This window comes from Planococcus citri, chromosome 2, assembly GCF_950023065.1.
Source record: "Planococcus citri chromosome 2, ihPlaCitr1.1, whole genome shotgun sequence".
Taxonomy (NCBI): Eukaryota; Metazoa; Arthropoda; class Insecta; order Hemiptera; family Pseudococcidae; genus Planococcus; species Planococcus citri.
In genome coordinates, this window is record NC_088678.1 from 29,256,170 (window position 1) to 29,273,115 (window position 16,946).

Here is a 16,946-nt window from a genome sequence, read left to right on the forward strand (position 1 = left end):
ACAAAGAGGGGCGAGCTAGAGATTTTCAACCAGTTCGCAACTGGATCATATCGAGACGACTAGAAGCATTTTATACTCTGGAAATGTAAATAAGTCTTGCGAATAGATTCGCGCGTACAGTATTCATTTACGTCCTCCTACGTGCGCGGATTTCAAATTGTTTAGTTATATCGATAATCATTTCTCATGTGGTCGATACGTGTGTTATAAAGATTTTTCGGTAGTTGTGAAGTTCGCTTGTTTTAATTTTAATTTTGTTTATTTATTACGCGAATTTCGCTATCGCGAGTGTACATGTGGTGTCGTGGTCAGTTTTATTTTTATTAAAAATTTTTTTCTTTTTTACATCATCTTGTGTTATTTTTATTTAATTTTCAGGTTCGTATTTTTTGTACGTTTTAATATAGTTTTTTTTTTTAATGATGAGATTTTGATAGAAGTGATTTTTTTTTGGTTGCTTTAAATGGTTTACTTATGCTTTTGTTTTTGAAAAATTCAAGTTTTGAGTGAATTTGCTTATACCAATTCGAGTGTTATTTTGGGTGTTGCATGCTTTAAATTGCTTTTTTTTTTTTTGAGTGACGAGTGAATATTTATTTTTGCATTTTACGTTTTGAATTTTGAAGTGTTTATTTTAGAGAGAAGAATTAATTGTATCGTGAGAAGGTAAACTTTTTTTTTATCAACTGGTATTTTTTTTTCATGTCACTTGTGTTTTTGAATTATTTATTTATTTTATACATTTAACGATGAAATAGCCAGAAGAATTGATAGTCGTAGATTTGAACAAAATTTTATCTGTCCCTATGACATGAACTTAAGGAGATCTCATGAGAACCTATCTTCATTTTTTGAAATTGGCCGGTTGGTAATTAAAGGGGATTGTTCAAAATTCAAATATACTCAACAATACACATCTCAAGGCTGGATTTTGGAATAATTTTTAAATATGAACAAAAAAAGTTCTCAGAAAAAATTGTCCATCACTGAAACAAGCTGTTGAAAATTACTGCAGAATTTCAAAAAATTCAAAATGGAACCTTTTGAGTGTTGAACATTAACTTGGGCACTTGCGAATTTGAAAAATGAAAAAAAAATCAGCCACAAGAACAAGATGACAAAAGTTTGAAATTGGAGATTGAAGGAATTTAGTATGCTGTAAAGTTACTGAGATTTATGACTTACCTACTTGAACAATTTGAGCCCAAGTTGCATCAGTTTTAAGGGGTACCTACGTAGGTATTGAAAATTTCCATTTTTGAAAATTCTTGGCTCTTTGCCCTTCAACTCTGTTGCTGGGCAAATTTCAGTCAAGTCTGAAGAGAAAGACATTTATTCCTTCTATTTTGAAAAAAAAAACAATGAAATCGAATTTTCGATTTTTTTGAAACCAATAAAATGAAACCATGTTTTTCAAGTTGGTCACTCATAAAGCTGGTAAAATTTTGAAAATGCAAAAATCAAATAGACCTAACCGAAAAGCTGATTTTCAATACATATTTCAAAATATCTGAAATGTAGAGCGGTACACAATAAACACCCCTCACACCTGCCAAAAAATATCCTAGGAAAAAAATGACTAAAAATTCGTAATTATTCAACACAAAAAAATTGGTTTTCTGAAGTGTTGACTTTTTTTGGGGCCAACAAAAATTTTCAGTTGGTACTTAATTCTTGATTATCCTTTGGACCCTCCCTAAAACACCAATCTACGTTTCTTTGAATCATTCAAAAAAAATTATAGCCCAAAAGTTATACCTCTTTGTTATGTCTAAAATTTTTTTTTCAAAATTGAAATTTTTTATGTCACATTGTTGGTTTGTAAACTAATCAAGCACTTTTCTGATTTCAAAGCGAGACCCCTCCCTCTATTTCTTCAGGGATTTCTCATTACCAATTTCTATCCAATTTAGACCTCTCGATCAAACATTGATCACGATCGAAAATCGATTATTCAAATTCCAAAAATCGATTAATTTGTCATTTTTGATTCCATATGGTAAATCATCCGCGATATATGTACTTTTCGATCAAAAATTGATCATGATTGAAAATCGATTAATCGAACTACAAAAATCGATTTATTTTCGGTTTGCGATTTCACCTGATCGATCATGTTCGAAATGAAAGATCAATTTTCAGCTTCGAAAATGGATCAAAAATGAATCAGGATCAATATTCGATTAATCGAACTACAAAAATCGATTTTTTTTGAGATTATTGATTTCATATATTAACTCTTCATAAATTCGAATTGAAAAATCAATTGTATGCCCCCCCCCCGACCTACACTTTTTGATCAAAAATCGATTAATCGAACTCCAAAAAATTGATTTACTCATTTTCGATTTTTTTGATTTCATATGATCGATCGTGCTCAAAATTATCGTTTTTTTTTTCATTATTTATTTTTGTTTTTGTTAGACAAAAATTTACCAAAAATTTGTGTTGTTCTTCGCAAAACGATTTTTTGAAAATCGATTCGATTTTTCTCATTCTTCATTTTGATCTTCAGGAGTGATTGATCTTTTTAAAGGTGATCGGGAGGTCTAATCCAATATATGACTCTTCTAACTTTAGAATTTGTGAAAAAAGAGAAGCTTCATCAAAAATTATTAGGTACTCATTTCACTTTAATCTTATGAAGCAGTAAGTGTCACAAATTCATCTAAAATCTTGGTATTAGGTGCTCTAATTCTATGCATCAGAAGATGAAAAATAGGAACCCACGTTTCTAACCACACCCGAAAAAAAATTTCGAGCTGAGCATTGTTTTTAGAGTCGAAAAAATTCTCATTAATATAGTTGGTATTTTATATTCATCTTCGAATAGATATTACATAAGATAGGTAGTAATTAAAAATGACACAATTTTCTCCCATGATTCGATAATTTTAAACGTTTAAAAAATGTATGAGAAATATAGAGGCAAATCATGTAAGCTGAAACATTTCGGAATTCGAGTAATTTTTATCGACTATCAACCTATACCCATAGGTATTTAAAATGCAAAAGTCGATCTTTCTCATGCAACCATTAGATAGATAAATATTATCATCATCGGATTCGGATCCTCAACTCTATAAACTCACGTCAAACACAATGAAAATCCATAAAGTAAAGATCGTAGGCCTACGCCAACCGATACTCGATATCTTGCGAAGTCTCAAATTATCCAGTTCCTATTTCTATTCCAGTACCTACGTTTAAAAATGTAATTGTATTCCAGCCAGCAGCCAGCATTGTATTTCCTGTTGAGTTACACACTATACAGGCGAAATGTACCTATGGTACGTTACGTAAATATTCGATCGTTTTCAGTGATAGATTCGAAGCATTATTGTCTTGTCTGTCCGAGAATACAGGTTAATCTTTGTTTTTGGGTTTTCCACGTTTTGTAAAATGTAAAATTATTGGTAGGTACAAGCGAGAATGAGAATATGAATGACGATGTGACTTTCGCCGCCGAATAATTTCGTCGTTTATTTTTATGGCTGGTAAAGAGTTCCGGTATTATGGGATATTCCCGGATTCGTTGTTTTGTTTGCCTACTGGTTGTTCGAGTTTGGAAAAGGGAGTCTGCGAGGTTTTTTTCGAAATTGGATAACTCAAAAATCTGAAATTTACTTACCTAGATAATCGAATTTCTTAAACAAATCAAGTCCGATGTTTCAAGATAGAAAAGAATAAAGCTGGAGTTGGATAAAATACTTATGGGTTTTTATTTTTGAAAAAAAACCTACTGATCTGCAGAGTATTAGGAAGGATCGGAGAAAGGGGTGGGGTATTCCTTTGCACAAAAACTGAAAAATATGAAAAATGAAGTAATCTTTTCTAAAAAAAAAAAAAAAAAAAAAAAAAAACGAAATGATTTGAAACAAATTTTGATTTTTTTTTAGAAATGACAGAAAAGTTGGATTATTTTGGTTTTTGATTTACTGGCTGTCAGTTTAACAGCACTTCCTTTTTTCGAAAATCATCCCACTTTTTAGTTCACGTTGAATCTCTCTAATTCTTGATTTTTTTGAACTTTTTGTAATCTAATCATATCTGAAAAATTTCCCCATTCCTCTTCTTTTTACCATAAATTTTTTTAAATTTCAACCGTATGGTTATTGATTTTTTTAAAAATGTAAGTACCTTTCCCTTTTTCTTCTGTATTAAAAAAATGGGGAAAAAAATGAAAAAAAACTATAGCCCTACCTCCCATATAGTATTGAAATCTACTTATAGATATGAATTCAAAAAATTGTTCGCTTTGTCCTTCTTTCATGTATGTATTTTCTTCGTTCTTTTTTCCACAACCAAGTTGATTAAACGAGACGTATCGATTCATGAGACAGTGTTTTGATTTTGAAAGTTTTCAACGAGCTATTAAAGTAAAACGATAGCAAAGTGAAATTCACCAATAAATAATATCAAAGTTTTCAACTTACGAGTATAAAATAAGAAGCAAAAGGTTTGGGAAAATCAATATTTGTCAAGTAATAAAAGAAATCGAGTTTTGACTGACCTTTGAGGGGAAAAAACTGAGGAGCATGATGTAGTATAATAGGTAGTAATAAATGAAATTAAATAAATACAAAAAATAAGGAATTAATGTGCTGAAGTTTGTACTTTTTTTTTTAAAGAATAATCTGGTGCGATTTAAAAAAAAAAATTAGGTATCCAATTGTGAATTTTGATAGCAGGATAGATTTTTGAGGACTTTCTAGTTTTAAATTATGTCTTCAATTAATTCAGCATAGTTTCGTCAAGATTATAGTCAGGCAGGCTTCTCTTTACATGCTGATTGATTAAAATCAAAAAATCTAGAAAAATAGCCAAAAACTTATCAAATTCGATTTTTTGAAATTGGCACCAATGATAGAAAAATTAGCACCACTGCATTCCAAAATATTTCCTGAGTTACGGAAATGATATCTTTCGATGTTTTGGCATAATTAATGCGAAATATTTGAAAAGAAAAAATTTTTAAATTCGAATTTACCCAAAAATAAGCGTTTTGCCAATTTTCAACTGCACTGTTGAACCCTAAAGTGGTCTTTGATTTCCATGTCAATGACCTAGGTCAACTCAGAATCTCTAATATTATTTCGTGAAATTGGGCCATTGTTCCCAAAAAAGATTAAGGAGAGCTGGAGGGGAAAAATCACGTTTTTTTTTTAATCAAAAATATCTCCACTTTGAGGACCTAATATATTTCCCCTTCAAGTGCATTTTCAATGAAAAAAAATTTCTGAGTGACTTTGACCACGAATTATTCAAATTTCAGTCTTGAAAAAAACTGCCATAACGAAATTGAATTTCCTAAATTTCAAACGCATCTGTCCATTCATTTGGTCATTATTCAAATTTCGATTTTTTTTCTAAAAATCTGTTCCCAATACATACGTTCAATTTTCAAGTAGAGTAAAAATAAGTGATGAAGAGAAATTTTGCTAATTTTTTGATGCACTGTCCTGTTCTGAGGTCAAAAATGAATGTTACATTTTATTTCATAAAAACATATTTGCCCTCAATTTTGAAGATTGGGTAGCCAAGGGGGTAAAGGGGGCCATCGCCCCCTCCTTGTAAGCAAAAATTTTAAAAGGACCCATTTTTTCGAAAAATTTTGGCTACCTACACTAGAAAATGTTTTTAGAAAATTACCTCTAAATTTCGATTTTTCGTGCTTAAAAATCTGATTTTTCCCCCTCCAAGATCGACAACTGTAAATTTGGTTCTGATGGTTTTCTCACATACTGTTTCTATTTATCGAAATTTCACTCTAGTCTGAGATTACGAGATCGAGAGGTTACCTCATGAACGATGAGAACGCACATCTTATTTAATAGGTATCAACATTCAGCTCGTAGGTACATAAAAACTATAAAACTAATTCATCATAAATCTTTTCCAATTCACGTTCTCATATTTGCAGTGAAATTCGTCACCATCATAAATAAAAGACGTCGCGACGATGGTATAATTTTACAAAAAAAAATATACACACAGGCACTCGAGTCCAAATTCCAAATGGTTCTCTCGAGGTCTCAACGGTCACGCCGGAGATATTTTCGATATAATAAATAAAAAAGTGCACATTGTTTAGTGGTGGGCAAAATTAAGCAATAGTCCAGCTCGTGGTCTTCAATTACATCACATTTGGCGTTTATTTTTTCTCCCTGCTCTTTCTCCTCCTCCAATTATAATGGGTAAATTTATCCCCGAAAGTGAATTTTCTGACACGACTGAAAAAACGTGCCAATAATAACTTCAACTCGGTCACTCTATTTACCTAATAATAATTTGACTAAATTGCTGTTAATTTTTGTATAAGTACCTACGAGTTGTTGATCCCTCTATTTACTGAAAATATTAACTTGTAAGTATGTTCGGTTCGCCTACTTGGGCGTGCGTTTGCACCTATGTATCTTTAGGCGTATCGTTTTTGCCCTTTTCGCAAGTTCTCCATTGTGTAGCTACCCATAAGTAAGAAGTAGATCAAATTTCAGATTTAATCAGGCGCGAAAGCGCTACTTGAAAAGGGCGTTAGTGCATATACTCGTATATACTGCATATAGGTAGAGGTACTACACAGATGTACTTTCTTTGATAATAGCTGAAAACCTTGAAATGTTGGTAGATTATCCAGCAGGAGGCAGGGAGTGGGGAGTGGGTAGTGGGTGTCCGGTAACCAGATGAATTTTTTTCTATGCGGGTGATTTAGCCATAATATCCAGGTAGTTAATCATTCGTAAGGCGTTAGTCCGGCAACACGAAACATTCGCGGAATTTCTTAGGCATTCACCTGGGGGTTTGTCACTTTTATTTTCATTGGCCGGCGTCTTACGTACCTACTCGTATAATCAGTCAGTGACGTGAGGAAGTCTTTTCACGCGGTGGTATGACATTAACCTATATTTTATGAACGCGAGTTAAAATAGTAAGTAATGAATTTAAATGCATATGTAACAAGTGTGCGATTGCGACGTGAGATGGGTATGAAATTTTTATCTTTCGTTCGACCAAATTAACTCTATTCACTTGAAAATTGTAGCTCGATTGTGTTTTTAAACTCTCGCTTTTTTTTTCTTATATAGGTGCTCGGTTCTTTTTAATATTTTTTGTTTTTTAATTTCGAATTTCGTGCGATCGTATTGTGTGTTCGTGTGTTGTGCCTTGTTCGTATTTAACGTAGTTCGGTTATCTCGTGGGTGTTTTTTCAATTTTTTTTTTTTTTTCGTTTTTATATCTATTAATTGAAAATGAAGATTAATTTTGGCCGTTTTTTCGAGTACTGGAATATTGTTTCGATGACGTATTTTTATATGTTTTTGTGATAAGCTTAAAAAGGTGATAGATTTTATACGGTTTAAAAAAATTATGAGAGATCGTTATTTAATTTTTATTTTATTTTCAATCTTTTTGGTACCTACTAGTAGATAATTGCGAAATGTTTTTTACTCCTATTAGACTCCAGTTCTTTGATCGATTTATTCTTAAAAATTTTATTTTTTTAATTTGGTAAAATTTAGTATTTTCTGTGTAAGTTTTGTTGACGATTTTTGATTTACATTTTTTTTCCTTCAATTTTGAGTATCATTCGTTTCTTTGGAATTGAAGTTGGCTTGTGTTTTTATTTACTTATTTGGATTCCTAATTCTCTAGTGCTTGCGGTTGTTTGATGAAGCTTTGTACATACCTATTTAATTACCTACATTTATCTAGATCTTTAATTTGAGCTTATATTCCACCTTTTAAGATAAGAAATCAAAACTATATAATTGAATCTAAAATCAGTTGAAGTTATTCATTCCAAGTTTTAGCCCTTTAAGCCCACATAATTTTTGATTCCAAAAATCTACCTAAATAAAATAATTAGGTACGTAATTTGAATTCTACTCTAACTTGATTGGGAGGTTTGAAAATGGAACGATCGAGCAACAAAAATCAATTTTGATGTGTATTCTCATTTTCTCCATATTTTTTCAGTTTCCTTCTCAACGACTCAGAGTTGATTTTAGAATTATATTGTCCCTCAATATCAGAGCAGCTTCTATCAGTGATTTCAACACCTGAAAAGGCATCTCAACAAAATTCGATCCATCAGTCTCAATTTTATCGAATTGTCGATCTTATTTGTATTTATTCAGTTCATGATAAAAAAAATCGCTCGTAATTTTTTTTCTCCTGGGTTTGGACTACCTACGTGGTTCATTGACCCATGCTTTAAATTTAAGATAGGTAATGAGATCTGCCCCATCTTGATTGTGACAAAATACATCCAAAATATTGGCTTTTTATACGAAACCACCGGTAAATAACTTTTTGATTCAATATCAATTCTCTCATGAGAGTTCTATGATCATGAATGCCATGACCATTTAAGCTTCTAATGTTTCCATCCCTTCAAAAAAATCTTTGAAATCTTGCAAAAAGTCGTGAGGAAAATGACGCATTTTGCCAGAGAAAAATATTCCTGCATTTTTAACACATAGTTCGGATCGATCATTTTGTATTTACAAACTCGTACTTCACCTCTGTCTGATACGACAGTAGGTCTTTCCAGTTTTTGTTGAATTTCATTTATCTCTTTTAACATCTTTTTGCACCCTTCATCCCTGGCTTGAGTGGAATGTTCGATGTCATTTTTTGTAGAGTGCAAATTCGCCGCAATTTCTTTGATTGTTTTTTTGTTGTCTTTTGTTTTCCGCCAACTTCTTCATGCCACAAACTAACGTCTTGAATTATTTTATTCATTTTCATTATTGCAGTCTCAGCGACTCTCAGCTTTTTTTTTTGGCTGTTTCAGCTTCAGCTCTGGCTTCTCAGATGCCTCTCTAGTTTTTTTGAATTCTTTGATCATTCATGTCAAAGTTGATTTTAACTTCTTGATGAATGTCATCTGCCCATTCCCAGGTTTTATAAAAGCAGTTGTATACTTCATCATCAAGACGATGCCATTTTACCAACTCTAAGTTTATTTTGCTCAGCTCTCATTTGCAATGCATCGTGCTAAGCCAACATAGGTATCTACTCGTAATTTAACTTGACGTGCTCCAACTCAAATATTACAAATTTGATATTTCCTATCAAAGAGGCTGGTCCAATCAAATTGAAATTTTCATTGAGTAGGTTCTGCAAAAGTAAACATGTGAATATTTTTTTCAACATTTTTGTTGTGTTTTTTTCAAGTTGATCGATTTCAAATGTCAAATTTTTTCCGAGCTCGAAAAGAAGTGCAAAATGGTCAGTGAAATATTTCTCTCTATTTTCCAGGAGATTTAAAGAGGATATTCTAATCCAAATTTTAATATCTCGAAAGGCACTCTATGGTTTCATTTGTCGAAAGAAAGGAACTGAAAATCAACTTCTGCAGTTATTTAATTTTTTCTACAAATTGTACATAGGTACATTGGGCTATTCTATACTCATTTTTGGGCTCCGAAAACAATGTGGTTTATATTGTGCCTATTTATACAAAGGAAATTATCTGAACCGGTAGAAAATTGTTTGAATCAGACAGAGTGAGATCAAAAATCATCTAGAAGATGAATTTTCAGGCAATGAATTTCATTTTTTAATTTTCAAGAATTTTTAAAAATTTGATTGAATTATGGTGCCTATATAGAAAACCTAAATTTTGTTTAATACTCCATTTTTGAATTTTCTGTATTGATTTATGGTGATTTCAAGCTGCTCTGAAGCCTCCAGCAGATTTTTGGCCAGCCCATTCAGAAAAATTGCTAAATAAAAGAAGGAGAAAAATTGAAATTCAGCGCTTGTAACTCTAATTCGTGATCGTTCTGATCGATTAAGGCAGAAATTTTCAAAATCCGTTTCTGTTTGTTTAAATCTGAAATTCGCTCCAAAGATTTTTTTGCGGAAAAAACGAAAAATTTATTGTTTACCGATACAAAAACCACAAACAGCTTAAATTAAATCTATAACCCATTTTTGACCTTCTGGGAGTCGATTCATTTCCGTAGTATCGAGTTATTCTGGAACCTCCAGCGAGTTTTTGAATTTTACAAATAGATATCGCAAAAAAAAAATATTAAAAAGGCCGGAAGACTGGAATCTGTAGAAATTTCTTTTGAAAAATTTGTGCCTAAATAAGTATCCAAGTAGGCTTGTAAATAGATCCAAATAGTCATAAAAATGGTAAAATTGAGTTCATGGGTTCAAATTCAATGTTTGCTCTCTCTATGAGCATTTTTTTCTAAAATTGAGAATTCCACAAATCCATTGTTGGTTATAAAGTGCCTCAAACCCATCACTCATCGATTTATTAAGTTGAAAATAAGGCATAAATCAAATTTTGAATTTATACCTCAATTTGGGTCAAGGATGAACCAAAACTAAGGAGTCCAATACCCCAATTTGATCAAATTTTGATTTTTTTCAACCAGGAAACGAGCTAATTAGAAATTTTTTAAAATTCGAAAAATGAATTTGAGAATTAATTTGGCTTTGTAATGTAGATAATTACGTAACTATCCATCGTCAACAATATCGAGGACCATAAAAATTATATTCAATTTATTTTTCATTTCTGCAGGAAAAAAACTGCAGGATTGCATTGAATAAAACCACAAAAACGTTAACCTGAAGGAAGTTTGAAATATTGTTCACAAAACATGAAAGATTTGGTACTTTTTCTTATCAAAAGATTTGAACATTTTACCACAAACTATTGAAAAATGAAAACTAGAAGAGTCTTTAAACAAGAAAATCAGTGATTGAAAAAATCAAAGAAAAAAAACAAAAATTCATTTTTTTGCTTCCGAAAAAAGAGACAAGGAGGGTTAAAATGTGTAATTCGAAACGAAAAGAAAAAACTGTGAATCCAGCCACAATGTACATGCCAAATTTCAGCATCCCAGTTCAATTTGGAGGGGAGGAAGCGTGACACAAGGTGTTTCATTATCAATATCATTGAAATGTCGAAAAGTTGAAAAAACTTTACAACATTCCAAAAAACAAACATTGAAAAAAATGTGAATAAATCCTATCAAAATCCACAAATACCGAACAATTAGACGAAAGATTCCTATTCATACCAGGCGACCCTTCTGAAATTAAAAAATTCTTAGATCTAATAAAAAAAAACTCAACCTTACCAACTCGATAAAATCTCACACGATGGGTGTAATAATCATGTAATTATGTACAAATACCCCCAAAGAAAAAAAAAAATTATAAAGATTACTTGAATTTTCTAAAAAAAAAAAGAACGTTTTTCTCAATGTGTTTGCATTGTCATCTTGAAAATTTTCTTGTATGTGTAACTCCAAAACCCACCAAAGAAAAATACGCAAGCATCGAGTAAATTTCATTTCCTGTATTTATACTTTTAATTAATTAATTTTAATTTCATTGTTTTTGTTGGTGATTTTCTAAAGATATCGCCATTAATTCGAGTTATCTTTGCAGGAGAATAATTTTTGATAATATTACCTATTTTGTTTTCGATTAAATGGTCATCTAATTACTTCAATTTGTTCAATTTCGATTCGAAAATTAGTTAAAGATTATTTTTCATCTTCCATAGAGGTCATCGTTTCTTTAACATCAAACCAATTAATTTTTTCCACATCACCTGGATTTTTTCGTAAATTAATAAATCTTTGTGTTTGATCTTTAAAAAAAAATATAAGCCCACATCGAGTTGTAATTGAGTACATGCTTCAAAACTTCCTCCTTGAGAAGTATAGATTATTAACAAAATAGGTACCATCTAAAAACATTGTATGTAAGTACCTAAATTGTAAAATTACATAATGTGGACACGTAAAAATACTAGATAGGTACTCGAATTAGCCGGCGCTAGTCGCGAAAAATTACCCATTTCCGTGATAAAAATCGAAAATTCGATCGTCACGGATTCGAAACGCACCTTTCATTTTTCCTTGAACCGGTTCGTTCAAGTTCATTATTATTTACGGCGTTTTGCGTATGCAACTTTAATAACACTCTCATACTCGTATTAAGCACGATACATAGTGGTTCGAAAACAAGGACGTTCGTTGCTGCGTTCGTCGTCGAGTCGTTGAACTAATCGTATAAGCTGCGATAAACGCTACGACTTCGTCGAATTAATTTGACAGTTTACCTGGATAGTTTGTAGAGGATTTTTGTGTTTGAAAAAGAAACAAATGCTACGTGCTTGTCGAATTAATTTGACAGTTTACCTAGTTTGTTTGTTAAAAGATTTTGCCTTTAGGAATAAAAAAAAAAAAAAAAAAAAAAACATGTCTCATGAGCTTGAATTACTTATCAGAAGATAATATGATAATTAGTACCCGTTTATCAATTACGATTTGAATTATTTATGCGAAAAGTATTTTAGATAACTTAAGTTGACAGTATTCGCGAAATCGTACTTTATAATGCGTAATGGGTAGTTGAGTACTACTTATTTACTAGTTTTGTATGTAGATTTAACTTAGGTACACGTGTAATTACTCGTAATTAGCTAATGAGTACCCACGTATAGTTGTACATATATCTAATGGTCGTGGTTTTCTTTTTTTTTTTTCTATGTTGCAGACAGATGACAAGATGATGAAAACTACTCGTAAAAGATATTTATTTAGCTTAGTCGCCGTGTTACAATCGGTTCATGTTTTATCTGTATTTAGTCCAGATTCATCGTATAATTATTACGATAGAGATCATTTTAATCAATATAATTTAACAGGTAAATTTACTTAAATTTTTTGTTAGTGGTTATGTGTATTTTTAATGCAAGCTGGATTTAGATTGTGATTTTGATTATTTTGTTCTCATAAAAACTGATATCAATATCATCAACATCTTTTCTGGTTCAAATTTCAAAGTATTTGTTTTGGTCATATCGAAATACCAATATTTTCTGCTAAAATCATTCATAAAATTATAAAAATTGAAAAAAATGATCAATCTTTTGACTTACAAAGAGGAATAAGAAGTTGAAATATGAAACATTATTTCATTTAAAATCTTATGTCAAGGTATCAAAGGGTTGAGAAGACGTTTTAATTTTTGAAAAATCAATTATTTCAATTTTTTATCAGGCTTACAATTTTTTCAAAATAAAATCAAAAGATGAATTGAAATTTAGAAAAAGGAAATATTAATTAAAAGTAATCGGATATAGGCCCATTATAATTTATAAGTAGATGATGGAATGAATAATGAAATGGGTAAAATTACTAATTAATTAGGTACTCAACAGATATTATTTTAAAATTCTTATCAAAAATATTTATTTAAAAAAAAAAAAAAAAAAAAAAAATGTACCAACATTTACGGAGAAAAAATACAAAATAACATTTTGGGAAGCTATATTTTTGAAGATTTAAACAGAAAATAAAGTTACATATTTGTATTTTGAATCATTTTCTAAAAAACTATGACATTTAATGGAAAGAAATCGTTTTTTAGCAGGAAAACAAAAGTAATACAAGGAAGCTAATAGGTAAGAAAAAAAAGAGATTAAAAACTCAAAAATAATGCGATAGAATGTGAATCAATTTGAAAATTTCTCCAATTAGATTACATTTTATTTTATTTAAAAAAAAAAAAAAAAAAAAAAAAAAAAAAAACTTGATTACCTAATAATAGGTACTTAATTAAGTTGTGACAGGGTAAAGTTTATAAAAATAATCGTTTGAAGAAAAACAAAAAACATAAAAGCTTGAAAGTTTTGACAATAATTTAAGAAAATGAAATTTAAGATTTTTTCAAGGTCAATTTGCTTAAATGCGGTTCTTAAACATTTAAATAAAATATAAGAATCACAAATAATTAGGAAAGTAATATGTACTGTAATATTGTGAAATTTTATTGAAAAAAAAAAAGATAAAGATAAAAAAAACAGAAAAACTTTTCAATTATTAGGTAGGTACCTACATGTGATTTAAAAAACGTATAACAAATCATAATTTTTGAAATTGGTTGATCAATTTTTTCAACTCTGAGGTGTGCTGGGAAAAATGATGAGGTCTGATGCTTACTTTCATGTCTGATTGTTATTTAATTTAATTTTTTGTTGAGGAAACTTCAAAGTAATAAAGAGCGTTGAAAATTTGTTGAAATCTTCACAATTTTTGTACTCACAGAGGTTTCTAATCATAACTGAAAGAAAAAAAATCGACCAGACCAGAAAAATTGACAAAGCATCTAAAAAACAAAAGCTGAATTTCATTTTTGGCAAATTTTTTAAAATTTAAATTTTGCTCACTTTTTTTAAAGAATGAAAATTTGTTCAAATTGGCCTGGAAAACGGAAATTTATTTCATGTGCTATTTCTGACTTCATAACTCGATTGATGGTGGTTTCGAGAGCCATTCTGAAACGAAAATGTGGATTTTGGATTTTTCAGTTTTGAAAAAATTACCATTATGAAGGGTGAAAATGGTATTTTAGTACCTTTGAACTCGAATTAGGTAGAATAAAATAATCTCAATTGTTTGCAATAGGTATCGTCTTCGTAGCCTTAAGTATACTTTTCAAGAATTAAAAAAAAATCAAAAATCCACTGGAGGCTCCAGAATGGCTCAAAACCACCAGTAATTGATTCGAGAAGACAAAATGGAGAATAAATAAAATTTCAGTTTTTCATTTTGATGTGTTCGTTTAAGAAAAACTTTCTAAATTTTTTGAAAAATAATCGCTGAAGAAAATTCTGAATTTGAATCGATAAAAATGATTTTTGGAAAGAGCCAATAAAGTGACCAAATTCATAGGTTATGGATTCATTTTGACGATTTTCAAAGACATTTTTTCAAAACTGGAGATTCCAAACATCCACTGAAGGCTCCAGAATGGCTCGAAATCACCATTAATTAATTCAGCAGTCCAAAAATAAGGTAGAATTCAAATTTCTGATTTCTACTTCTATTTGATCAAATTTTGAGTTTTTCAAAGAAAAAAGGGGTATTTGAATTTTCCAAATTTTTCTGAAAATCAAAAAATTAGGTTCTTCTGGTAAAATTTATCTCGGTGGTGTATTTTTGGATAAATTTTCGATTTTTATGTACCCACTCGGTTCAAGCTGATAATTATTACGCTCATATTTTTGACCTATGAACAAAAAAAATCCATTTTTGAACTGTTTTGGGATCATTGATTATGATTTACACAATACATCTGTCTGTGAGTGCCTAAGTATTTTTAAAACAGATTTTAGACTTCAGATTCGAATCCAGTTTTAATTGTATTTTTTGTATGTAGTTCTGTGGGTAGGTAATTACATCAATTTTGAGATAATATGTATCTTTCAAAAACTTGACTCTCGTCTCATTCTCTCCTCTCTCCAAAGAGTTTAATTCCATATAAACCAACTCTTAATCACTGTTTGAATTTTCCAGGCATTTACGCCGATGAAACCTACGGTCCACCACGATCAATAATCAACACACATGGACCCAGATCTCCGGTCGTTTACGGAGGTTTCAAACCATCCTACCCTGTATTCCCAAGCATACCTCATTTCCGACCTTCATTCCCACATCAACCATACCAACCTCCATTCGAACAACCTGCTGGTCCTAATCCTGGATTCGGACAACCGGTCACTCCACCAAGTGGGTAAGTAAAAACCAAATTGAAAAAAACCTATAGGTAGAAATCTAATCGAAAAACTTGACATTGATTGAACGAGTACCTAATTTTATTTTTTGATTCCTCTTTATCAGTCTGGGAGCACCGGAAACCGCTCCAGTAGGAGCCGGCTGCGCTCCATTGAGCACTCCGTGCGCCAACAGCAAATACCGTACGATCGATGGTACCTGTAATAATTTAAAATACCCGACTTGGGGTGCCGCGAATACCAAATATGGTCGATTGGTTCGTCCTAAGTATGCCGATGGTAAGTCACGTGTTTAAATGGTTACGCGATACGTAGTTTAATTTGCTTACTGAAAGTTAATTCTTTATTCGTGAGATTTAAAAATTATCTTTCGCGGTTAATTCGTACGTACCTAGTACCTACTATGTACTTATTCTATATGCATAAGCCAGAATTCGATTTGAAAGCAGGCAGCAGCAGCTGAGGAGGAGAATTACTTAATAAATAATGTGTTCGTATATCAAAGTGGATTGTATATGTGCACTGTATGAATTGCTGATGCATATGATACCTACTCGTATAATATGTATAGCTATCTAGATGGAGTATTTTTTGTTTCAACCTTAACCCGTATTTTATAGTAATTTAAAGATTATATAATTCGATTACTTACTTTATTAGTTTTTCAAACCGATAAAATGTATTTACCATCATTATCGATATTATGTTTTGATTAGGTGTCCACGCTCCACCAACTTCGGTCGCCAGCCATGAACCTCTACCGTTGGCTCGTCTAGTGAGTATCGTCATGTTCCCAGATTTACCGATCCCAGATCCTTTGTGGACTCTAGTCACTATGTCGTGGGGTCAAGTCATCACTCACGATATGTCTATGGCTTTGGGTACAGCTCAAGCGAGTAAGTGAGATTTTTTTAAAATTAATCGTAATGCAAAATATAAAGATAAAGTTACCAATAAGTTCCTACGATTTACATAATTTGACAAAATGAGTCAACTTCATTATCATTTCCAAAAGTAAAACATTGACAAAGTAACTATGCATGCGAAATCTCATATTTCATGCGAGTAGATAATACTTTGCAAAACTGCATCCCAAGTTCACTTTCTAATTGCGTTCAACTGATGCCAATTTCGTTGTAATCTCTATCTATACCATCATAAGCAGTTTAATTCTGTCAAATATTGCTGCAAGTGGGACATACGTACTAGCTGATTTTACACGAGGGTTGTACCAACTACCAAGTAGCTCGGACGAAATTCAATTTTCTGCATTTTCATTTTTTTTCCAAAGTGACATATCTCCTTCAGTTTTGAATATTTCGAAAAGTAGGTACAATGAGTGTTTTTTGGACCTAAAAATTATATTCCCTGCAAAAAACATTTT

The 16,946-nt window shown here is 31.2% G+C and overlaps 1 protein-coding gene across 3 annotated transcripts in view; it reads left to right on the forward strand.

The window, feature by feature from the left end:
* LOC135835352 (peroxidase) overlaps positions 1–16,946 on the forward strand; it is a 25,832-nt gene continuing 8,886 nt past the window's right edge. Inside the window, exons 1-5 of one of the 3 annotated variants that reach the window (XM_065349566.1) lie at positions 1–378; positions 12,538–12,688; positions 15,342–15,561; positions 15,669–15,841; positions 16,279–16,458. In XM_065349566.1, coding sequence (XP_065205638.1) covers positions 12,550–12,688; positions 15,342–15,561; positions 15,669–15,841; positions 16,279–16,458 — 712 coding nt within the window. In that variant the 5' untranslated portion in view covers positions 1–378; positions 12,538–12,549. Of the gene's footprint in view, positions 379–632; positions 667–6,905; positions 6,929–12,537; positions 12,689–15,341; positions 15,562–15,668; positions 15,842–16,278; positions 16,459–16,946 lie in introns of those variants that run through there. The other 2 variants (XM_065349567.1, XM_065349568.1) reach the window with 2 other exon arrangements.